Genomic DNA, 24,575 nt, shown 5'->3' on the forward strand with positions numbered 1-24,575 from the left:
CAGTTGGTGAATATTATCCTTTTCACTTTGTTCCAGTATTTTATTCTTTATTCTTTTCTTAAGTGAAAGCGAAATCGCTCAGTCGTGTCTGACCCTCAGCGACCCCATGGACTGCAGCCTTCCAGGCTCTTCCGTCCATGAGATTTTCCAGGCAAGAGTACTGGAATGGGGTGCCATTGCCTTCTCCGTTAGGCTTGCAGTGTTTTTCCTAAAAAGTTCTTTACCTCTGCCCATAAAAATTGTAATGTGCTTTTGAGTCTGTTAACTCTGTTGAGAAAAGGAGTAAGGAATCTAGAGCTGGGAGCAAAATGAGAAGTCTTTTTGTCTTATAACCTGCCTGCTGAATGAATAACCACCACCATTAACATTTATTGAGCGTTCATTATGTGCCAAAGTTATTCTGAGTGCTTTATATGTTCTAACACATGTAAAACTCAATGCTATGAAGTATTATATTCATTCATTCCACATATTTATTGAGGACAGTACAGTATTTCTAGGTGCTGGTAATATCTATGACAGTAAACCCAGTATTTAACCCATTATAGCTTAATTTAACAACTGAAGAGACTAAGGTACAAAGTTTATAACTTGACCTAGGTTTTGTAGCTAAAAAGCACAGAGTTCAGATTTGAACCCAGTAGTCTAGCTCACAGATTTACTCTTTACTGCTGCTCCCTATTTGCTTCTCACGGAGCCTGATGGGCTACAGTCCACGGGGTCGCTAAGAGTCGGACATGACTGAGCAACTTCACTTTCACTCATTGGAGAAGGAAATGGCAACCCACTCCAGTGTTCTTGCCTGGAGAATCCCAGGGACAGAGGAGCCTGGTGGGCTGCCATCTATGGGGTCGCACAGAGTTGGACACGACTGAAGAGACTTAGCAGCAGCAGCAGCAGCAGCATATTTTAATCAGCCAATTTGGAGGAAAACAATTTGACGGAAAACAATCAAACTAGATACTTCATTGTTCTAAGATGCATATTAAAAAAGCATTTTAACATCATTTCTTATATTGGGATAAGCCTTGGATTCAGTGATACCTAATTGAAGGTTTTTAACAATATTAGATGATGTCTGTTAAGTGCATAATTATATTATTGTAATATATGAAGTATTGACTACTTATCTTTTTGTCTGTTCTTACAAGTATTTTCATTTCATTTGAGTAGGAAATGTTGGCTTTAGGGGTGGAGCAGTTTAAGAACACAAAAGCTATATCATAGGTCTTGCATTCTAACCGGGGGAGATACAGACAGAAAGATACGTATCAGTAATAGGTGCTGAGTAAGGTGACACGTCATTAAACACTTAATGATTTTAAATGATTTTAATGATATTCAGGGGATGATACAGTTTAATGATATTTAGGGAAAGCTCTAAGTAGGTGACACGTGAGCGGGAACCTAAGTAACATGAAAGAATAAGCCATGTGCATGCATAGCTAAGGAAAGAGTTTACCAGGAAGAGGTGGTGGTAAATGCAAAAGTCCCAAGTCTGCTTAGCAATTCTGGAAACCAGTCGGGCTGGAATGGAGTTAGTGAAGACCTGGATGGTAGGGTGTGGTATCAGAACAGTTGCAAGGGGCAGAATCAAAGAACCACTAACTGCTATATAAAGGAAACATTGTCGGGGGGTGGCATACTGAAGGTGGAAATAGATCAGGAAACCATTGCATAGTGTAATATTCTAGGCGAGAACTGCTGGTGGTTTGGAATAGGGTGAGAGCTGTGAAGGCTGGAAAAACTGCTTGAATTCTGGTGACATTTTGAAGGTAGAGCCAGTGTAATTTGCCATTGATTAAAGTATGAGGGAAAGGAGGGCTTCCCTGGTGGTTAGTGGTAAAGAAATCCTGCAAATGCAGGAGATACAGGTTTGAACCACAGGGAGGATCCCCTGGAGAAGGAAATGACAGCCCACTCCAGTATCCTTGCCTGGGGAATCCCATGGACAGAGGAGCCTGGCGGGCTATAGTCCATGGGGTCACAGAGAGTTGGACACTACTGACTAAACTAAACGACAACATTGAGGGTAAGGAAGGAGGCAGAGATGACTTCCCTGGGTTTGGCCTGAGCTATTGGAAGGATAGACTTGCCAGTTTCTGAGGAAGAAAATATAATTGAGGGTGAAGATCTTTAGTTGGAGTTAAACTTCTTAAATTAAAAATTCTTCTTAGACATGGAGATGTAGGCATGGGATTAAAAAAAGCCTAGAGGAATAGTCTCGGTTGGAGATACTAATTTGGGAGGAATCAAATAAGGATTTCTTGATACCACTTGCAGCTCTGTGTGTGTGAGAGAGAGACAGACAGACATATGATAACAGTAATCTTCAAATGTTTGATTTTTTAAAATGTGCTCAATTTAATGCATTTATCAATTAAAACTTATTTTTAAAATATTTAATATAGATGGTGTAAGTTTATGTACATTTATATTCAAAGACTTGGACACTAATGACTGAGCAACAATATTTTAAGTGCACAAATACGTAAATTATATTTTTTTGGAGCAAAACTGAAGTAAAATACAGCAAAATCTCTTTAGTTTTTACGAGTTGAAACCTTGTAATTGACTGTTATATATAACTGTATTCCTGATCATTAGAACTTAGAGTTATTTGTATAAACATCTGATTTTTTGTGTGTATGTGATTTTTAAGGTAATGCTATGGGCTATGTACGAATGATAAGATCTGGTGGCCTTCATTGTAGCAGCAATGCCATTAGGTATGGATGCAATATTTTTGCCTTATTTATGCCATTTAGAAATTTTATGTCATTTAAATCCATCTTTATTGTAAGTAATATTATAGAAGGGGCTTTTTTCTTTTCTTGTGGATATATTTTGAGATCAAATATGGAAGAAAACCATTAATCCTACTACTTAAATATTTTTCTCAAATTTTAAGACTATAGCAGACTTGAAAATCTGTATTTTTTGAAGTTAATTTCTTTTACCAGTGCAGTTTGAAATGTTCTATAGAGTACATAATTTTTAAAGATTATAATTTGATGATTATATGTAAATAATTAAAAATGCTAAAATTGAGTTTTGGAACTCAGTTGTTCCAAATATAAACTGGTGATATTAATAATATAACTGAAATGCAAAGTTCTTTCCAAAAATATTGTTGAAAAGTTCAGTGTTACAGTACTGCTTTTATGTCTGTCAGTTGCATATATTTAATTTGCTTTAATAAATGCCTTCTAAAATTCTTAACGTAGATTTGTACCTGATCTTGAAGATATTGTAAATTTTGAAGAACTAGTCAAAGAAGAAGGTCTTGCAGAAGAAACATTAAAAGCAGCAAGGTAATCTAATCTTTGGAAAAATAAGTTAAATTTGGAGATTTAAAAAATGTATGATCATTTAAACATTAAAGACTAGAGGATAACATATAAACTGATATGTCAGTGTTCTTATTATGCAAATGATGGTCTGTTTACGGGATACAATTTTTTTAAGACTACAGTATTCTGAGATCTTTCCAGTGTCACTAAAAGGGATCTTCTAGATGGTGCCTTCAAATACATGTGACTGTTCAACACTTGACATGTGGTTAGTCCATATTGAAATGTGCTGAAGTAGAAAGTTCATAACTAATTTTGAGGATTTAGTGTTTAAAAAAGAATGCCAAATATCTCATTAACAAAATTGGAACTTCCCTGGTGGTCCAGTGGCTAGGACTCCTCACTCCCAATGCAGAGGACCTGGCTTCTATCCCTGGTCAGGAAACTAGATCCCACAAGCCCCGCAACGAAGAGTTCTTGTGCTCCAACTTAAGACTGGGTGCAGCCAAATAATTTTTAAAAAGAAGAAATTAAAAGAAAAATCTCATTAACAAAATTCATTTCACCTATTTTTAAAAATAATTTTATTTTCTCACTTATTTTTGGCTGTGCTGCATCTGTGTTGTTCCGTGCGCTTTTCTCTGTTTGTGGTGCGTGAGGGCCATTCTCTGGTTGTGGCGCGTGAGGGCCACTCTCTGGTTGTGGTGCGTGGACTTCTCACTGCGCTGGTCTCCTTGTTGCGGCTCCCAGGCTCTGGAACACAGGCCCAGTAGTTGTAGCGCGTGGGCTTAGTTGCTCCATGGCCTGTGGGATCTTCCTGAATCAGACATCACACCCATGTCTCCTGCATTGACAGGTGAATTCTTTACCACTGAGCCACCAGAGAAGCCCCTTACCTTTCTTTTCACTCTTTTTTAATATTCCTCTTCGCCAGCATGGTTCTAATACTGCTCCGTCCTTTTATGTAATCTGGAGCAGTAGTATCCAGTACAGTGGTCACTACCGAATGTAGCTGTTGAACACTGGCAATAGGGCTAATGGACTAGGGGATTGAAATAAAATCTTTATTTCATTTAAATTTAAATAGCTAATGACAGTCTTACTGAACAGTGCAGATGTATAGACTTATAAGTAGTGATTTTGGAACACAATGTAAAACTTGAAAAGGCATGCAGAATTGTTACGTATTTAGAAAACCAGGTTTTCTTATTAATAACTATAACAGTTACTGGGTCAGGTATGAAGGGGCACCCTTGGACAAAGTGGAAACAATTTGAATATCAAAAAGAGTAATGGTAGAAATTGATCATAATATTGAATTTAAGAGTCCGTGATACAGTGATAATAAAAGTTGGCGAGACAGAGGGGAAGTTCCTTTTTACAGTGCTTTCCAGCTAGTAAATATGAAAGGGATGAGAAAATTTAGGGGAAAAACCAGTTTTGCAACTACCACTGTAGTACTTGACATCAGACAGAAACCATCAATGAATTCTCAAACATTTTTGGAGAATAGAGTATTCACTATGAAAACATTGTCTCACAAAGTGATTATTAATCATAAAGGGGGGAAAAACACCTTCCCAAGGGGGAAAACACCTTCCCAATGGAGAGACTGATGTATCCACCTTACGTGCTGACACAGGGCCCCCGATGCAGTGTAATGGCGAGTACCTGTGTTGTGTTCTTGCCTTGATGTTTACTCATCAAGTGAAACAAAGTTTATGGCAAGTGATGTCAGGGAGTTATGAGGTTATGATAATAAATTGATTCTCTAAATGGACATTAATGTCTTCTGGAACAGATATCATAGTTCAAGATAAATGAAGTACAGTGGTTAAACCACTTAATAGATGCCTGCTTTTAGGAGGGAGTGGTTGGATAGTTGGATATAGTTGGGTCACACGCATCTCAAAGGAGAGATTTCTACCATTTATTGGTGGAGGAATAGTAATTTGAAAGTGATAATAAGGATGTAGAAGCAGCAGCTAATGTTTCTGAAGGTTGACTCAGTGAATGAGTGAAAGTTGCTCAGTCATGTCTGAGCTCTTTACAACCTCACGGACTATAGAGTCCATGGAATTCTCCAGGCCGGAATACTGGAGTTGGGTAATCTTTCGGTTCTCCAGGGGATCTTCTCAACCCAGGGATCAAACCCAGGTCTTCCATGTTGCAGGGGGGTTCTTTACTGGCTGAGCCACAAGGGAAGGCCAGGAGTACTGGAGTGGATAGCCTGTCCCTTCTCCAGGGAATCTTCCTGACCCAGGAATCGAACCAGGGTCTCCTGCATTGCAGGCTGATTCTTTACCAACTGAGCTATGAGGGAAGGCTGAAGGTTGAGTGGGAAACTAGATTCTTGAAAAGGAGATCGATTACAGTTGAAGTCAGGAAGTGTAGAAGTGTTAGTGAAGAGAGTTAAAATGAAAAGGAATTTATTTACAATGAAGTGGACTTCTGCATGGTTCATTTTGAGAAGAAGAAAATACAAAACTCTAAAATTTCAAGAGGCGCTACATACTCTCTTTTAGGGACTAAGTTAATTAAACAATGATAAGCTTCTGTCCGTTAAAAAAAAAATTCATCCTTTTCTCCAAGGAAGTTTAGAGATGTCTTAAAGTAATTCATATTTTTGAGTGCTCTTAACTAATGAGAGATGGATTTTAAAAGCTTCCTCTTCTTTTGAGAAAGGAGCCAAATAAATACTTTTTTTCTTTTTTTGCATTTTAGGCATTTGGATTCAGTCCTCAGTGATCACACACGAAATTCTGCTGAAGGCACAGAATATTTCAAAATGCTTGTGGATGTTTTTGCTCCAGAATTTCGAAGGCCAAAGAATATACATCTCCGAAATTTCTATATCATTGTTCCCCCTCTGGTGAGTATTTTTAATACACAAAATGAATTTTTTAAAGTATTAATAGATACAATTTTTTTTTTCAGCAAGAAATGCACACAGACTGTATTGTTGACTTTTTGGTTGTAGATAAAACTAAATGTGGTCTCAGTGAATGTGTCCTAGAATTTTTACTTACTAGCTATGCAGAATGAGACTTCTTTATAATTAAGATAGATTCTTATTAATAACTGCCAGAGGAATCCTAGTGTGATTGAAATTACTTGCATATACTCCATTTTATATATATACCATGTTATCTTTGGACTGAATTATATAGTCATTTTAAGTGATTAATGTAGACTGTTAAAATATGAAGTGTTTCTTAAAAGCATACTATTTAAAGGGACTTCCCAGGTGGTGCTAGTGGTAAAGAACCACAGACGGAGCCTGGCAGGCTACAGACCGTTGGTTGCAAAGAGTTGGACATGACTGAAGCAACTTAGCATAGCATAGCATATCTCTACTCAGTAGTAAATATTAACATCTAAACTAAATTTTTTTTTATCATGTATAGTGTGTGGCACTCTAATTCTATAGTTGACATCTTAAAAATAACCACAATTGCAGTATGAAAACAGTTATTACAGTGAGGAAAATGGAGTGAAGAGATTAGAGAGGTATATATTAGGAAAAAGAGTTATTCTTCTCTAAAGGTTTCTTTAACAAAGCTCTTTCTTTAAAAAATTGTAAAAGAATAGCTTTAAAGTCTAAATATCACTGAGCAGATGTAACTTCTGATTACATCTAACTTTGATCAACAGTAATAACTTTTTTCATGTTGCTGCCTGAATTAACACCGATATTCTAACATACTATTGTTAGTTGCTCAGTCATATTCAACTCTTCGCAGCCCCATGGAGTGTAGCCCGCCAGGCTCCTCTGTCCATGGAATCATCCAGGCAAGAATACTGGAGTGGGTAACCATTCCCTTCTCCAGGGAATCTTCTGACCCAGGTATTGAACTGGTGTCTCACACATTGCAGGCAGATTCTTTACAGTCTAAGCCATCAGGGAAACCTGAAAGTATTAGTCGCTCAGTCATGTCCAACTCTTTGCAACCCCATGGACTGTAGTCTGCCAACTTAGAACCATTATTATGAATTCAAAGTATCTGATGGCTATGGATGGCTTTTTTCTTCATGCATTTTCCTTTCTATTGTTTGTTTTTAAAATACATTTATTGTTAATACTCTCTCATAATTGTTACACCATGTAGCAAAAATGTCCATATTTATCTGATAAGCATTATCTTTTCATATTCAGATAGTTGTGAGACTGGAAGCAAGTCTACCTTAATTATATTTCAGTAATAATGTAGTTAACTCATGGTGAGTTCTCACCATATTTCTTTATAAATTTGAAGCCATAGTAAACATCAGTGAGGAACCATTTGTGGGTCTGAGGAAGAGTGGAGTTTTGCAGGGCAGCTGTCAAAATTCAGTTAGTGATGGAGAAAACAGGTGGGTTAAGAACACTACAAAGAAGAAAAGTATGGGACACTATTGTTTTTGTTGAGTTTTAATCTAATTTCAGAAAAAACCATGAAATATCTAAGGAAGAAATCTTTAACAAAGATTTTACAAAATGCAGTTCATTGCCAAGTAAGTTTTACAGGCAAAAAAAAAAGTGAAACTTGATAATCTTGTTTCCAGTGTAAGCTATTGTAGTACTTATCATATTGTACCACAGTTATTTTTAAACAGGCCTCTCTTTATTCCTGTGCCGTGCTATTGTAGCCCCCAAGTGGCCACTTAAATTTAAATTGGTTACAATTTTATAAAAAAAAGTTCACTTGCTCAGTTTCACCAGCCGCATCTCCCGTGCAGAGTGGCCAGATGTGGCCGGTGGTTTACTGGGTGGGCCGTGTAGAGGCGCTGCATTTCTGTCATTGTCAGGAGTGTTGCCCTGTAGAGTGTTAGATGGTATTCTTTTTTTTTTACTGTAATTATTTCATTGAGCCCCCTGGTGGCTCAGTGGATAAAGAATTTACCTTCAGTGTATTAGACACAGGAGGCATGGGTTCGATCCCTGGGTTGGGACGATCCCCTGGGGAAGGGCATGACAATCCTCTCCAGTATTCTTGCCTGGAGAACCCCATGGACAGAGGAGCCTGACAGGCTACAGTCCAGAGAGTCGTAAAGAGTCAGACAAGACTAAAGCAGCTGAGCACACATAGTAAGTTGCAGTAAATCTTTGTTGAATAAATGCTGTGATTAGTTAAGGTATTTTACAGGAGCTAAATTTTTTAGGGAAGTGCTTTTTTGAGGGGGGCCGGAATTTGTTAATCCAAATGACCACTAAGCTTTTTAAGCCAAGAATATGGTAAGAAATAGTATTATAGCATGAATTGGGTGGGCAGAACTAAGCATTGCTGTGTTTAAGAGTACTTAAGCTTTTAAATTGATCTTCCCTGGTGGCTTAGACAGTAAAGTGTCTGCCTACGATGCAGAAGAGCTGGGTTCAATCCCTGGGTCAGGAAGATCTCCTGGAGAAGGAAATGGCAACCCACTCCAGTATCCTTGCCTGAAAAATCCCATGGACAGAGGAACCTCGTTAGGCTACAGTCCATGGGATCGCAAAGAGTCGGACACGACTGAGAGACTTCACTCAAGCTTTTAAATAAAGCAGACCTACTTTTCTGACTCAACTTTGCTTTAGATTATGGCTTTAGGGAAAGTACTAAACTTCTCAAGTCTTAGTCCCTTCATCTGTAAAATGTACATATTTTAGTAAGCATCTTATAACAAGGCACTGTGCTTGGGTTAAGTGGTGATTGAGGGAGTGCTGACATTTAAAGGATTTGGAAAAGAGCCATTATGAGATACTTACACATACTGTGACCTCACCAAGAGGCTTTTTATATGAGGCAAGTGTTTCAAATCAAAAAGGCAGGAACTTAGAAGAGATCCTATTTATAATTTTTGAAATGTCTGTTTTAGGAACTAAATTCTGACGACTCTTTAGCACAGTCGTTTCTCTGATATTTTGTTATATCTTTTTAGACCCTCAACTTTGTAGAGCATTCCATTAGTTGCAAGGAGAAATTGAATAAAAAAAATAAAATTGGAGCTGCCTTTACTGATGATGGCTTTGCCATGGGTAAGTTTAATGAAATTCTTTTCCCATGAATTTTGTGTTTACCTTACAGTGAATTTTTTGAAATGTTTGCTTGAGAATAGATCTATGTGCTCTTTGTAGATTTGTTTTTCACAAGCTGTGTTTATTTACTGTTTACTTTTTAGGTGGGTCATCTGATTGGTAATGCTTGTTTCTCATCATTTGTACTGTTCATGCTCCTTTGGTGTTGCTAATCACTTGGATTAATTATTTAGGCTTTGTTTTTGTTGTAGTTTTACAGTCTGACCATCTTTTATTTAGTCTCTCTGCTTTCCTTATAGTTCCCTCACTTGTCTCTTTAGCAGGAGAACCACTCTTACAGCCCTGTGTTATCTCCAGGTGATCTGCAGATCTTCATAGCCATATTATTTCTTTTTATCGTCCTGATTGGCTTTTTTTTAAAAAATTTCTTTATAGGATCACATCTTTTTAAGGAGGAATTAAGCCATGTTGCTAAGTTTCTCATTTGTGCTGTAAAGCATAATTGGAAAGAGGATTAATTTTAAAATGGTTAGCTTAATTTTAAGAATTGTTGGTAGAGTGGAATACAGTTTGTGTACACATTGTAATTTGATTTGGTTTTGCTGATGACTCTAGGTGTGGCTTACATTCTGAAGCTTTTGGATCAGTACCAGGAATTTGACTCACTTCACTGGTTCCAATCTGTTAGAGAGAAATACCTGAAGGAGATGAGAGCAGTTGCTAAGCAACAGAATGTACAGTCAACTAGTCAGGATGAAAAACTACTACAAACCATGAATCTCACTCAGAAACGACTGGATGTTTATCTACAGGTAGAGGAGAATAATAGTCAAATCTGGTTTGACTTTTTAATACCCATTACTTCTTGATCACTGAAAAAATGTCAATCATATTGAAACTCCCATTTTAATAGGTGAAATGAATAATGGTCATAAAGAGTATATTTTTAAATGAATGATACTTGAAGCCATTTGACTCATATCTTTAAAAATGGATAGATTGCTTAGTTCAGTTTCTGTATTTATGATGTGCACTCACTAGAGCATTTTAGAAAAATGAAGAGATATTAAATATGGTAATTTTGATATTTTGCTAAAATATATATTTTCAACTTTTATTTCTGATATTTTTATTTACTTAGGAATTTGAATTGCTGTATTTCTCACTGAGCAGTGCAAGAATTTTCTTCAGAGCTGACAAGACTGCAGCTGAAGAAAACCAAGAAAAGAAAGAGAAAGAAGGTTAGTGAGTGGCTTTTATTTGGAAAGACTAGTAAATCTTTCATCAATAATAGATATGAATACCCCATTTTATTGAGTCAGACTTTTCTTTTTGAAAAAATATATAAGCCTAGAAATATCCTTTTTTTAAAAAGTAAAGCCTAAGTGGATCATTTGTGAAACTGAAATTTAACATGCATTTCATTCTGGAATAACACTTTATTCAGCTCATCTTCTCTTAATTTAAAATTGCACCAAGTTTGGGTTTTTTCTTTCACCCTTCAGCTGTTAGCAGTTGAGAAGGAACAGATTAGAGGAGACTAAATGCTGCTGAGGGCAGGACTGCTGACTGGATGCTGACTGAATGCCAGGCCAAGTGACTCAGGACGCTTTCAGTATCAGAGTGAATAGCCTCCTGTGCCCCTCTATAGCCGGAGCTTGGAGAATCAGAGCAGTACAGCCATAGTAACTGATGGTCACTGGGCAGAGGATTCTGTCTGATATCATCTATGCGGGTGTAAATTCTTCAGTATTTCATACTTAAGGGACCCTCATGATCATTTCCCAGATTTGAAATTTAACACCAGTTGTTTTCTCTGAAAAATGGTAATTTCCTTTTTTCTGTTATGGAAGTTATGCCGCTTAGGCTTCCTCTGTGGACGCTCAAAACTACGTACAGCAACTTGACGGGTTTCATGTTTGCTCTGCTTCCTTTCTTCTTGCCCGTATTTATTTCACAATGATCAAGAATAAAAGAACTTCATGAACTATGATATTTTTATTAATCTTATCAGTTAAATTTTTAAAATATGTATTTCACACTGAAGAGACATCATTCATTTCAGTAGACCACTTACATCCATTACCCTGTTTCCTATTGATAATGTTACATCAGTATTACTAGCATATGCAAGCATTTTTGGAATCTATACTAAGTAAGTGTGCTTGAAAAATGATTTCAGGCTGTTGCCTGGAAGATACTCAGTATTTATTAAATGAAAAAATACATATTTACTACTTTGGGGTTCATTTAAAAATAATACTTAGCAGAGTCATCTGGAAGAATCTGAGTCAGTAGTAACTGAACTGTGAGTTCAGTTTAGATTAGAATCTAAGAGTTTAGATTCAGTAACTGAACTCTTAGAATCTAAGAGTTTAGATTCAGTAGTTCAGTTACTGCATAGGCTGTGCTCAGGCCTGTCATGATGCCAGAACTTTGTCTGCAGGTGGACTGGATATTTACTTTTAAAGCCTAGAGCATTAAGACAAAATAAACATTGCAGTCTCAGTAGAGCTCCTTGCTTTGGACTGCTATTCTTTAGGAACTCTCTGGGGTTTGGGGTTAATGTATGTCACCCAGATATCTGCCTGATGCCTGGATGGTGGTTCTGCTGTAGGGCTGTTAGCTAAAGGTTGCTCAGAGTTGCTAAATGTATTAGCTAAATGTAATGAAATATATGCATATGAAATTTTGCACAAAAAGCCAGAATTCATTTTATTATGTTCATAATAAAAAATCACATTTAAAAATAAACTATAAACATAATTGGGAAGGTATTCATTCTGGACAGTTTTATATGTGAATTTGCAGTCATGTTTTTACCAGTAACAGCACTACAGTTTCCTTGCCCATGCGGAGGAATGTGCAGTGTGAAACCAACCCCATTCCAGACACAGTTCTGCTGTCTCAACAGTTCCACACCCTGATTACAAACTAGTCAGAACATCACATTTGCAGTATTTAGCCTAGAGTTCTAAAACATGAAGGTAGATAAACTGCATATAATTTGTGATATTAGAGAAATATTTGGTAGATGCAACATTTTGTTCATTTGAAATTTAGCAATATTGTCCTTTTTGACTTTAGTTTGTGTTTTTAAATGAACATAAGTATGTCCATTATTTTTACTCATGCTTTCAGAAGAGACTAAAACAAGCAACGGAGACCTGTCCGACAGCACTGTGTCTGCAGATCCTGTTGTCAAATGATACTGATGGTATGCGTTGCCCCTGTGAGATCATCAGAATTGTACGTGAAATGGATATTATAAGCTAATAACAGAGTGTTTCCTGGGCCACATCTCTGGGAAACATTTAGATGCTGCATCTCTCTAAGGCAGTGCTCTAAAGTGAAGTCCATTCTCCGTCTAAAAGCTGTACTTATCGAAGGTTGAGAATGAGATTTTAAAATTAGATTATTTTCTTGGACTTTTTAGGCTTGATGTGCCTGCTTGGGAACTGGTATTTGAAATGAAGTGTTAAAAGGGTTAACCCACATTCCTAAACTGCCACCTCAGATCTCTTATAATCTACATGAATGTTTATAATTTGTATTTGCATAGGTCTTTGATCCGTATTTTTGTCTCAGTCATTGGAAATTCGGTGCATATACTGTGTACAGCCAGTAAATATGTTTAAACAAAAGGAATTGAGCCTGAAATTCATGAAGCATACATATCAATATTCTTATAAAAGGGACATATGAAGATGGTATTGATACTAGAGATGAGGCACTAGTGTATCCTTTATGTCCAGTGTGCACTGGTTCATCGTTAACTTTGTGTGGCTCACAAGAGCTGCTGCTGTCCGGTGAGAGATTTTATAACTCGTTTACATTGCTTTGAGAACTTATTTAACCTCCAACAACTGCTTTAAATTTAAGATTTACTTAATACTTAAGATGGAGGAAAATACAGATAAAGCCATAGAGTCCTGCTTGACGCTTTACTTTTGGCTGAAGGCATATATGATACCCGAGAAAACTGAATGAATTCTTACTTCTACATCCAAACTCAGGTTTCTTCTACATTAGGTTCAGTTGAAGTCTTGGTGATGGTTTCGGCAGATTTTTTTTTCTTTAAACCAAGTATAATCTAAGAAATCAGATTTAGCACTGTGCAGGCTTTAAAAAAATTACCACTGTGAGAATGAAGTTCTAAATAACTAAATCATTTACTGATTTAAAAAGTACAGAAAGATTTAGAGTAAATTTAGTTCCAAACAAGCTATTATTAGCTTTATTTTTGTAAAGATTATATCAGTTAATAGTAAAATGGTTAATCATGGCCTATAATATTTTAATATAATACAATGATACCTTTACAGTGAAAACAAAGTTTGAAACTTTACATGTAATACTAATATTATTTTAGGAAATACTTGATTTTTCCATTGCACTTGCCTATAAAGCATTTCCTTGGGTAAATTTTGTGAGTAATTCTAACGTTTGATTTCCAGCTTTTGGAATGGGTGTACAATGCTGTGTCTGTTCTCATTGATCACAGCCAGGGTAACTTTCCCAGCTCAAGATGAACACTTTCACTGTTAAAATTCAGAAGAAACAGAATAGGTAGGAAATGTTTTTTATTGTTTCAACATGACTTATAGAATTATGTACAGTGGATGGATTAAAGGCATTGAATATTTGTAATTCATACTAACTGTAGAAATGGCCCTGAAGCATGCTGCATAATAATTTATATTTTTATTATCATAAATGTTTATAGTAATGATCTTGCATTTGACTCTGTCAAATTGGTCACCATTTCATAGCAACAGTATTATTTTTTTTCTTCTCTAACTTCCCTAAAATCATTTCCTTTAATAGAAATTCTAATTAGAAGAGAATCAAAGGTTTCTATCATTTTCCCCACATAAGTCAGTTATTTTATCCATACTAGATAGAGGTCACATGCTGACTCCATGGATACCTATGATTATAAAAAGTGTGACAGATCAAATTTTACCTTTAGTTCAAAATAATGTCACTGCAGACTGGATAAGGTATAGTAAGTTTACTTATTTGAAATCTCTGAAAAAGATTAAGCGTATTTAAATGCTGTTAAAGTGCAGAGCAACAGGGCTGAGTGTCTCACACCTAAGTTAGATGTGCACACGTTTAGATGATGGTTTTCCTTGCCAGTATATTAATGTTAACATTTTCATTTTTTTCAGACATACTGCAATTTAAAATTTGTGTGAGCATTTGTTGTAAATTCACAGAAAACTTAATGTTCAAATTCTCAGGAATTAAAGACTAACCATAACATTGTCAATTCTAATTAGATTTTATAAAAGATGGTAAATTTGTTATCTCCCTTAAGTGGGGGGCTTTCCTCTCCCCCAGTTCTAAGAGAATACAATATGTATAATAGAACATTAATAAATGCAATTTCCAAAATTTACTTCCTTTGGATGTTTGTTCAGAATTGAATGTCTTAAACCAGTAGTTCTTACTCTTTCTGGAGTTCCCTTTAATCTAATAGTATGTGGAAATGTCTTTAAACAAATACTTGCATGCATATAGGCAAGACATTTCAAGTATAAAATTAGTATTGGCTTCTCTGTGTAGCCCAGGTGGACTTTTTGTTCTTTCCTTTTTATATTTTTAATCTTTCTGTTGCTTGCTGTTTTCAAATAAAAGAACCCAAATGAATGTATCATTTTAAATCTTACTCCTGGGAAGGGATCATTAATCTGTGGTGCTGTAGTGCCATTTGCAGTCATGACTTGGACTGGCACAGTATAATAAAGGAGAGTGTTCTAAATACTGTGCTGGAGAAAATGTTCTGCTTTTCTCTTCTGAGGTGGTAAATTTGTAAGGTTGTGGGAAAGGTGAGACAATACCATCACATACATTGTCCTCTTACTTTTTTATGCTGGACTGGCCAAATATAAATGGTGAACTTTAGCCAGTTTTAATAATTTTAGTTCTTTTTCCAGCTTAAGTTGCTGAAGTTTCAGACTGATGGTATTCCTTTTCTTAAGAGATTTAATGCTACATTTTTTTGTTTGTTTGTTTTTAGATGTTAGGACAATTAAATGTTTAGATTGTCACAGATTTCAGTTTTAAAAAAGAAGTCCAGAATAAGTGGGTCTGTAGTGGTTAACTGAAGTCATAGAACTGTGCAGTGAACTCAGAGATGGTGATGACAAATGAGAGTTTAGTTTATACAGAAATTTCTTAAAGGAAAGGTTGATTTGGGCAAGTATATAGACATTTTCCTCTATTGTAATAGTTTGGTTCTTCTTTATCACCTAGTTTACCTAATAGCACTGGTTTTTCCCATGAGTGGAGAATATAATCGGGAAAATAGGTGAAATTTCTCTCTCAATCCGTGTAGATATGATGTCATAATTCTGGAGTCACCTTTAAGGGCTGTACAGTCTGTAATGTAAGATCTTTGTGTATTGAAACATTCTCTGGTAATGCAGTCATTATCATTAATGTGAGGGGCCAAAAAGTTAACACTTCGGTACCCAGAATCTCCTGTTTATATAAAGGTGGTAGTATTACAGTAAACATTTCAGAATCTGTACAAAAGGTAGTAAGGCATTAAAGATGCACTTTTAAGTTGATGTAATTACTGAATATCAGAATCTTCAGAGATGAATGCATTGAAACATTTGGATGTTGCTTTGTCTCTGGTTTCCTGTGTGCTAATATAGCAGAAGCATAGATTCTAGAACCAGGAGTGATTTGAATCCTAAGTTGCTGCTTACAAGTTTACTTAACCTTTCTGTGCTTCATTTCCTGAGGCCTAAAATAGTGTAATAATATCATTCGTAGATTGTTTGAGGATTTAGTTAATATGTATAAAGCCACTTTATTAGGAAACAGTAACTGTTATAAATACTAGCTATTATTATGGTTGCTCCTATTGGCAGAAATTTACTTGGCATGTAATTATTAGCTGTTGCAAAGTTTGAAGATAAACAGTCTGTATTTGACTTTCTGTTGGTCTCATAAAATCTTCCTTTTTAAATAACTCAGTGGAGTGTTGACAGTGTGAGGCAGGTCTTGCTCCTCCCTGAAGGTGGTCTGACAGGTGGCTAACAGTGAAAAGGCAGTGCTGGGAGATACAGTTTGGTGAGGCTAGCTGCCTAAGAAAAGGTCTCATTTTCCTCCCTCCACCTTTCATTTACATGGCACTTGTGAATTTTTCAGAGGGCTTTCCTATGCATTAATGCACATTTCAGTTGACAGAAAGGGAGTCACCCATTGTTTCTGAATTTTAAATTTTTATTTAAAAATCAGATACATGCAAAAGCAAATCAGTATGTATGTACTATTTAGTGATTGAAAAAAGAATGCCTGTGTAGCCACCAGGTGGGTTATAAGCTTGGATGCTCCCATTATTCCTGCCCTGCTCCCTTTTCTGCTGCAGAGGGAACCACAGTACACTGCGTTTCTCTTGAGGGTTACAACTGTCATTATTTTAAACAATAATATGGTGATGTTTGTGTTATTTTTTAAAGTTAATATAAATGTATTTTTACTGTGTGCTTACGACTTTAATTCAGTATCACTTTTGAAATTCATCCACATTGATGTATATAGAGCTAGTTCATTTAGCTTTATTTCCCTCATCCTGGATTACATGAATACACAGATACTTAGTCTGTTGACAAGATCTGGGTTATTTCCAAATTTGGGATACTGTGAATAGTGCTGCTCTGATCGTCATTGTACTTGTCCCTGGGAATGTGTGTTGAGTTTCCCCGGGGTGTGTCATAAGTGAACCTCCTTGGTGGTAGGGCCAGGTAACCTGCAGGTTCATTGGAAAAGAATGCCAGGCTGTTGTCCCATCCCAGAAGTGGGTGAGGTGACTCCCATTCCCTGCCAGGAGCTGGATTTCTGCAGTCTGGTCAGTATCGTATCTGTGGTTTTAATTTGCAGTTCCTTGATTTTTATATGATTTAACATATTTCTGTTTGAGCCTTTTTTTCCTATGAAATGTTTTCATGACTTTTTTTCATTTTTTTCTTACTAATTTTAGGGATATTTTATATATTCTGGATACGAATTTTTGTTCATGTGTGTTTGCTAATTTGTTGTTCAGTCACTAGGTCATGTGACTTTGCGTCCCCATGAACTGCAGCACAGCAGGCTCCTCTGTCCTCCACTATCTCCTGGGAAGATGCTCAGTTAATTTTGTATTTAATTTTGTATTTTCATGTTATGTTTTCTGTACCTCAGTCTGTTTTTCTGTTTGTATATAGAATTATATTATTTTCTCGAGTCCACATATAAGTGACACATAGCTCTTTAGACTTCACTGAGTATAGTACCATCTATGTCCATCCATGTTGCTACCAATGGCAATATTCCATTCTTTTTTATGGCCGAGTAATATGCCTGTGTGTGTTTGCCACATCTTCTTAAGCCAGTTGTCTATTGTGTAAATAGTGCTGCATGAATCTTTTAGTTTTCATCTTTACTGGATACATACCTAGGACTGATATGGCTGGATCATATGGTAGCTCTGTTTCATCTTTTAAGGAACTTCCATACTTTCCATAGGCTACACATTATTAAATTTTTACATTAAAAACATCGATTTTTATTGAGTTTTATTATGTAGATATATTATTTTACACCCTGAACAGTTCTAAGCAAGAATTCAGAGGGTGTAGCTCTTGAAGCTTGTCAGAACTTACTGAGCTATGAGCTACTGTGGTTGTGCTGTGATTTTATGGTGTATAATTTCATACTGTTTTGACCAGCTCACTGTGTTTCTGATGGTGCCTCTTTAATTCTGAGTTACAAAAGTTGTTTTATTAATCCATTAAAAAAGCAGCACCTTTTAAAAATTTGGCCTTGAGATCACGTTATTCGACTCACCTTGCATCATACATACCCTCTGCTGTGATTTCATTATGTCCTGGGGTTTGTTTTTTTTTTTAATTAGCTGTTAAAGCTACAGAAACAACTTTAGTTTTCTTTCATGGATGTTGTAGAAAATAACCACAAAAAGAAAAACAGAATGATAGTTTTTATTTGCTAGCATTTATTGCTAGGTTAATTTATTATAAAGACAGTGGTATTTCTGTTGAACTTGGTTATAATTAAATACACTGTATCAATTAAAGATCATTACGCTTATTTCCTAGTGGGCTAGGATGTCTGGAACCTATGTGTCAGGGTGAAAATAGGAACTTTTCTACCAAGCCCCACGGCCAGCTGTGCTTCAAGTGAGTTTAAAAATTCATTGGTCCCTTCTTTAAGGAGGGTCTGGCTCAGAAGAAATAGAAATTAGTGGAGCTGTACACTGTCCATGGTGCTCCACCCCTAAAAACAGTATCTAAAGGCCCATACACTTCCAAATGCTGGTTCGTTAAGGTTCCACTGTAAAATCAGACATCTTTTGTGGTACTAATCTGCTTCTCTTTTTATTGTGTGATGTTTGAACAATTACCAGAACTAGACCTGCGTTTCTGCTAGTGCTCGTGGACTTCAAAGCACAGGGCTCATCACCTGACTGCACAAATTAATTCTGTTAGGTCAAAATGATGAGACAGACTTGATTATAAACAGACCAATTCAGAATGACAGGCACTTACAGTTTCATTAAAATACAAAAATAGATTATATTAATAGGAAATATTTAGTGTCTATCAAATTATAAATCTAGACTTTTACCATTTTTTTAAAGGATACTGAAAAAGAGATGACATTGAAATAAAGTGAACAATGCATTTTTTTTCATAGCTTTCATTCTGAGCACTGAACAATGCAATCTAAGAAAAGGACTTACCACAAAGCACCTAAAATAACATTTGTAGATGGGTATGTTGTCAACCATTTCTTACTGTTTCCCTCCCAAGTCTCAGTATCAAGGCATCAAGAGTACATTCCACAAGCGATTGTCAGCATTCTGAAACCAGGTGGTGTGCCTGTATGTATCAGAGAAGTTGAAAACCCTTAAGGAGGTAGCTCTCCTTCCTGGGTGCTCTTCACCCAGAGGCACAAGGAAGTTATGCTTCAGATTCTGCGCCTCTATTTTCACTTGGACTTCCATCATTGTCATCTGGTTGATCGTTTAATAGTACATATTTTCCATCATTGGTTAGTGGCATGGACAGCATTAATTGAGCCAGTGCTTCTGGATCCTAAAGTTACGGGAGTTTAAGAAGGAGAAAAGAAAACACTTAAAATGCACTTAAAACCCCTTTGGTTTGGCTGTCATTATATTCTGTAATCTAGCCTCACTTCTTCTGACTCTTAGGTATGCCTTCTTGCATCTCTTAAAAAAACACACCTCAATTGTATTACTTCTCCCAAAAACTAGGCCAAGGTTGTACCTGTCAGCCAAAATATCGTTTACATAGCAAACTCAAGAATCATCTTTGTGGAAAGAGTCCAGAGAGGAACTTCTTTCACAGCGCTGACCGCTGTCTTTAAACTCCTTTTTTTTCCTTTTACTCTATACCAAGAATTGCCAACTATGGCCATTTGGCTCATCACATGTTTTTATAAAGTTTTATTGGAACATAGCCATGCCAATTCATTTACATACTATGGCTGCTTTTGTGTTAAAACAGCAGAGTTGAGTAGTTTGGCAGCAGAGATGGTGAGCCTGGAAAGGTTTATCATCAGGCTTTTTATAGAAAGTTTGCCAACTCTGATTTATACCATAAGATACAAACTTGCCGTGAGTGTTCTTTTTTCATTATGTTGGTCCTAATCCTTGACCTGCCTGCCCCTCGCTGCTGGATTAGAACTGCACAAGTGTGATACCTACTAGCTACAGGTTACTATTTACATTAGTTAAAACTAAAAATTTCAAATCCAATTCCTTAGTCACACTAGCCACATTCAATCTACCTATTAAACAGACCGTCTCTGTTACTACAGAAAGTTCTGCTGGGCAGTGCTGAACTAGAAGCCCCTGGGGGCGGGAACTGTGTCTCTGGCTCACTGCTATAACTGCAAGGATTTTTCTTACACAGAATTTGCTCTCAAAAATTAGTTGGGTAAATGAAAGATGATAAGCTACTGATAGAGAGGTCTGAGAGTCTTCACTTCCAGACAGTTTCCAGATAACATCTCGGTGTTGCTGGACCTGTGGCCACTCTGGGGAGTGAGGCCTTAGAGCACACGGCAGATGCTGGTTAGTGTCCTTTAATCTGAAACAGGAAACCCAGCCGACCACTGCAGGAGCTGCAGCCGCGGTATTTGTTAGCAACGCCACGCGTTTCTAGTGACAGGAACTAGCTGGTCAAAAATGCCTGGCACACAGAAGGCTTAAAAGGAAGTCCAAGACGTGGCCACCCTGCCTAGTGAGCATCACTTTTCTTTTTGAGAGAAAGGTAAGTATACAGATAACTTTGAGTTGTTCAGCCAGCACTAAAATGAACCTTACCTTCTGAACCTCAATGATTTCTTTTCCCAAATTAATAGCATAACATATCTGCAAAAAAAAAAAACAAAAAACAAGCAGTGTTTGGCAAAGGCAGAAAAGGGTAAGAACTTTAGAAGAAAATGTGACTCTGAAAGTACAGCGAGGTCACAGTCTGCTCACATCACCACGGAGGCAGAGGATCTGGCTGCAGGAAGTTCGTCAGATGGGGCTTCTGAACACTAGCATCCACCTGGACTGGCCTGCTGTTGCCACTTTATGTTAAGTGAAAACTGACTGTATTAAACAGTCTGAAATTCTTACTGGGTACTTTTTTCCTCTCAACCATATTTAGCCACTGCATGTTCATACACACAGTGCTTAACAGATACTTCATGAAAGAAGTTTGAATCATTTTGATTAATTCTAGTAGCAAAGGCAGCCACAAAGTTTCGTACTAAAGCAAAGAACAGTTTAGATGTACTTTCCTCACATCTGCTTCCTTGGTTTCCTCCCTGAGAAAATATTTTCTCCATTGTAACTTTTTGAAAAGAAGAAATTTGAGGTGAACTGCTTTTTAACATTTCCTGATCTCTCCTAAGCAATTATATTTCACCATTAAAGTTCTTCACTCTTTTTGCTTGATATGTACTTTCCATATGGAAATTTTACTCCAATTTTCAGTGGGGCCTTCATAGGAGGTATTCTTAAACTTCTCAGTGGGGACCTGAAGAATAGTTAGCTAAATGCTGAAGAGGTTTGTGCAAAATAACCCTTTAAATATCTATCTTTGGACTGAAATTTGGCATCTTCGGTCTAATGCTATCCCAACTGAGCTGCTATTTCGGCCACTTTTGCAGCATCTTTAGATGAAGAAAATAACAAGACCTTTTCGCCTTCTGAGTTGCTTTCAAAAACGTATGTGCTCAGAGACTCTCCGCCTGTGGATTCAGGCAAGCGGACCACAAAGCCAACCAGTCTCTTGTTTTCTTGATGAGCAGCAAACTGGGTGACACTGGTGAGTTCAAACTAGAAAAAAACAGGAATAGACTATTACTATGCAACAAACTGGAATTAGGGTCCCTGGTGGCTCAGAGGTTTAAGCGTCTGCCTGCAATGCAAAAGAGCTGGGTTTGATCCCTGGGTCGGGAAGATCCCCTGGAGAAGGAAATGGCACCGCACTCCAGTATTGCCTGGAGAATCCCATGGATGGAGGAGCCTGGTAGGCTACAGTCCACAGGGTCACAGAGTCAGACAGGACTAACCGACTTCACTTTCACTTTCCATAAAAACAGTGCACATTACTAGTGACATTTACTCTGGCAAGTAAATTTTTTTAAGTGCACACTGTTTCAGGTGACTACAAAGGTGAATTAAAGAGCAATCACTACAGTTAGCATGCAACAGGGTACTTACGTTGGCCCTTGTTACTTGAGTCTGGGGATCTATCAACCTGAAAATTTAAGAGATTCATTATATCACAAATGTTGGATAAAATTATTTTCTTAGATGAGTCTGTAGAACTTCAGAAGGAAACCACACAAAACTTTAAATATGAAAACTTTATATTTCCATGTTTTTGTCTGGTTGAGGGCAAGGTGAGAGCACCATGGGACCACCCAAAGGGATTGAGTGCTCTGGTTTCTGCCTTGAGTGAACCTGTGCAGTTAAACCTCAGGGCATCTTTAATGGAAGATGATGGCAAATAGTGCATTTCACAGTATTTTAGTGCTTATCCAAAGAGGCAGCATTATTATTCTCAAGAAAAATTAACATGGATGGGTAATACTCTGTGCAGCCTCCTCAGAAATTCCTATCAGCCTGTTTCCCTTAAAGTACCAGAAACATACTTCTCAGTTTTAACAAGTTTTCTCAAAAACATGGGGTAGAGGTGAGAACAGTTAAGGGATTTAACAGAGCTGTTCCCAGATTTAACCAAACTTGTCAGTTTGGGTGTAGGAGTAACTTTAGGAAGGTATTCAAGATACTCTCTTAACAGCATTTTAAGGATCATCCATGTCTGAGAAAACTACCTTAGAGAATTTACTGTTATTTTATAGATAAAAATTTCTACTTTCTAAAACATAGTATTTTGTATATAAATTATTACTGATGTGCTATTTCATAAGTGACATATCTATTTGCTCTGTTAAAAGATGGTTATAATTCCATTTATATGGAATGTCCAGAATAGGAAAATCTGTTAAAACAGATTAGTGGCTAGGACTGAGCAGGTTGCAGGGGAAAGGGAGTGACTGCTAATGGGTGTGAGTTTTTTTGTGGGGGATGATGAAAATGTTCTAAAACTGGGTGACAGTTGTACAAATATGTACATACTAAAAAACACTGCAAATAGGTAAATTATACAGTATGTTAAGTTATATTTCAACAAAGCTATCCCCCACCCCATGGTAACAATTTGAAAAATATACACTTAGATTTGTTAAAACACAATATTTATCATCAGAGGGCCCAAAACTAAATTCCTGGATACTAACTTTATGATCTTATGCAAGTCACCGTGCCTTCTCTCATTTGCTTTGTAAAACTGGGATAAGAACCTCCATAAATTTCAAAGAGGTGGTTAACAAAATATGCATGGAATTTTAAGCTGCAAAGCTAAATAATTATTTACGTCTTCATTAGTGAGTATGAATTTAATAATTTTTAAAATACACATCATAAGCATTTCCCTCAAGTTGGGATAACCGAAGTATTTTGTAAAAGTTTTCTATAAATGGGAATTTAAAACTTTTAGTTTGCTGTGTATAACAGGTAACCTGTATTTGCTTTTAAAAGATCTGATTTTCTGTGTGACTTCTAAAAACATATGAATTCCCATATAAGGATGTGTGTGTATATAGTGGTAAAATAGACCTAACATCAAATTGACCATTCTTGATACTTCACGCATCACAGGATTGAACAAGCATCACCACTATCTAGTTCTAGCTTCATCACCTCAGAGGGAAATTCTGTATCCATTAGAGCAGTCACTTCGCATTCTCCTTTCTTCTCAGCTTTTGGCATTTCTCGCTAATCTTTGTCTCTGTAGATTTGCCTGTTCTGGATGTATGTGGCTTTTGTGTCTGTCTTTCAATTAGTATAATGTTTTCAAGGTTCATCTGTGTTGTATATACTACATATGTAGTATATACTTCATTCCTTTTTTTAAAATTTATAATTGGAGGATAATTGCTTACAATATTGTGTTGGTTTCTGCCATACATCAGCATGAGTCAGCCATAGGTATACATATGTCCCCTCCCTCTTGAACCTCCATTCCTTTTTAAGGCTGAGTAGTATCCCACTGTACGTATATACCACATTTTGTTTATATATTCATCTTTTGATGGACATTGGATTATTTCTCTACCTTTTGGCTATTGTGTATAGTACTCTTATATGAATACTTGTTTTAAATTCTTTTGGCTATCAACTCAGGAATGGAATTCTATGTTTAAGTTACAAAGGAACTGCCAAGTTACTTCCCATCTTACTGAACCATCTTACATGCCCACCAGCAACGGGTTCCAGTTGTTTCACATCCTTGCTAACACCTGCTATTTTCTTTTTTTTTTTCAATCTATAGTCATCCTTGTGGGTATGAAGTGGTTCTGGATATGATTTACATGTTAGTTACTAATGACACCGACATATTTTCATGTGCTTGTTGGCCAATTACATATCTTTGGAGGAATAGCTAGTCCTTTGTCCATTTTTAAACTGAGTTTTCCCTTTGTTGATATGTGAGAGTTCTGTGTATTAGATAAAGGATTTGAAAATGTTTTCTCCCATTCTGTGTGTTGTCTTTGCACTTTTTTTGGATTGTTCTTTGATGCACTGTTTTTTCTCAGTGCTTTTACATAAATTTAATCTTTTTGGTGATGATTATAAGAACAGTGAGCCAATGCCTATGAAAGGTCCAGGGCATACTTGGAGAAAAGCT

The 24,575-nt window shown here is 36.7% G+C and overlaps 2 protein-coding genes across 8 annotated transcripts in view; one reads left to right on the forward strand and one right to left on the reverse strand.

Moving 5' to 3' along the window:
- The window catches only part of WASHC4 (WASH complex subunit 4), a 57,953-nt gene extending 43,264 nt beyond the window's left edge, over positions 1–14,689 (forward strand). For 2 of the 6 annotated variants that reach the window (XM_069585204.1, XM_069585208.1), the window contains 7 exons: positions 2,663–2,729; positions 3,228–3,314; positions 6,018–6,165; positions 9,189–9,285; positions 9,901–10,097; positions 10,427–10,526; positions 12,427–14,689. In XM_069585204.1, the coding sequence (XP_069441305.1) occupies positions 2,663–2,729; positions 3,228–3,314; positions 6,018–6,165; positions 9,189–9,285; positions 9,901–10,097; positions 10,427–10,526; positions 12,427–12,494 (764 nt within the window). In that variant the 3' untranslated portion in view covers positions 12,495–14,689. Of the gene's footprint in view, positions 1–2,662; positions 2,730–3,227; positions 3,315–6,017; positions 6,166–9,188; positions 9,286–9,900; positions 10,098–10,426; positions 10,527–10,790 lie in introns of all 6 variants that reach the window. The other 4 variants (XR_011256039.1, XM_069585205.1, XM_069585206.1 and 1 more) reach the window with 4 other exon arrangements.
- A 3,575-nt stretch (positions 14,690–18,264) lies between these two features.
- Positions 18,265–24,575, reverse strand: part of APPL2 (adaptor protein, phosphotyrosine interacting with PH domain and leucine zipper 2) — a 55,320-nt gene continuing 49,009 nt past the window's right edge. The window contains exons 18-21 of one of the 2 annotated variants that reach the window (XM_069585213.1): positions 22,043–22,079; positions 21,515–21,655; positions 20,651–20,698; positions 18,265–19,397 (exon numbers count right to left, since the gene is read on the reverse strand). In XM_069585213.1, the coding sequence (XP_069441314.1) occupies positions 19,263–19,397; positions 20,651–20,698; positions 21,515–21,655; positions 22,043–22,079 (361 nt within the window). In that variant the 3' untranslated portion in view covers positions 18,265–19,262. The remainder of the gene's footprint in view (positions 19,398–20,650; positions 20,699–21,514; positions 21,656–22,042; positions 22,080–24,575) is intronic. The other variant, XM_069585214.1, reaches the window with a different exon arrangement.

This window comes from Ovis canadensis, chromosome 3, assembly GCF_042477335.2.
Source record: "Ovis canadensis isolate MfBH-ARS-UI-01 breed Bighorn chromosome 3, ARS-UI_OviCan_v2, whole genome shotgun sequence".
NCBI lineage: Eukaryota > Metazoa > Chordata > Mammalia > Artiodactyla > Bovidae > Ovis > Ovis canadensis.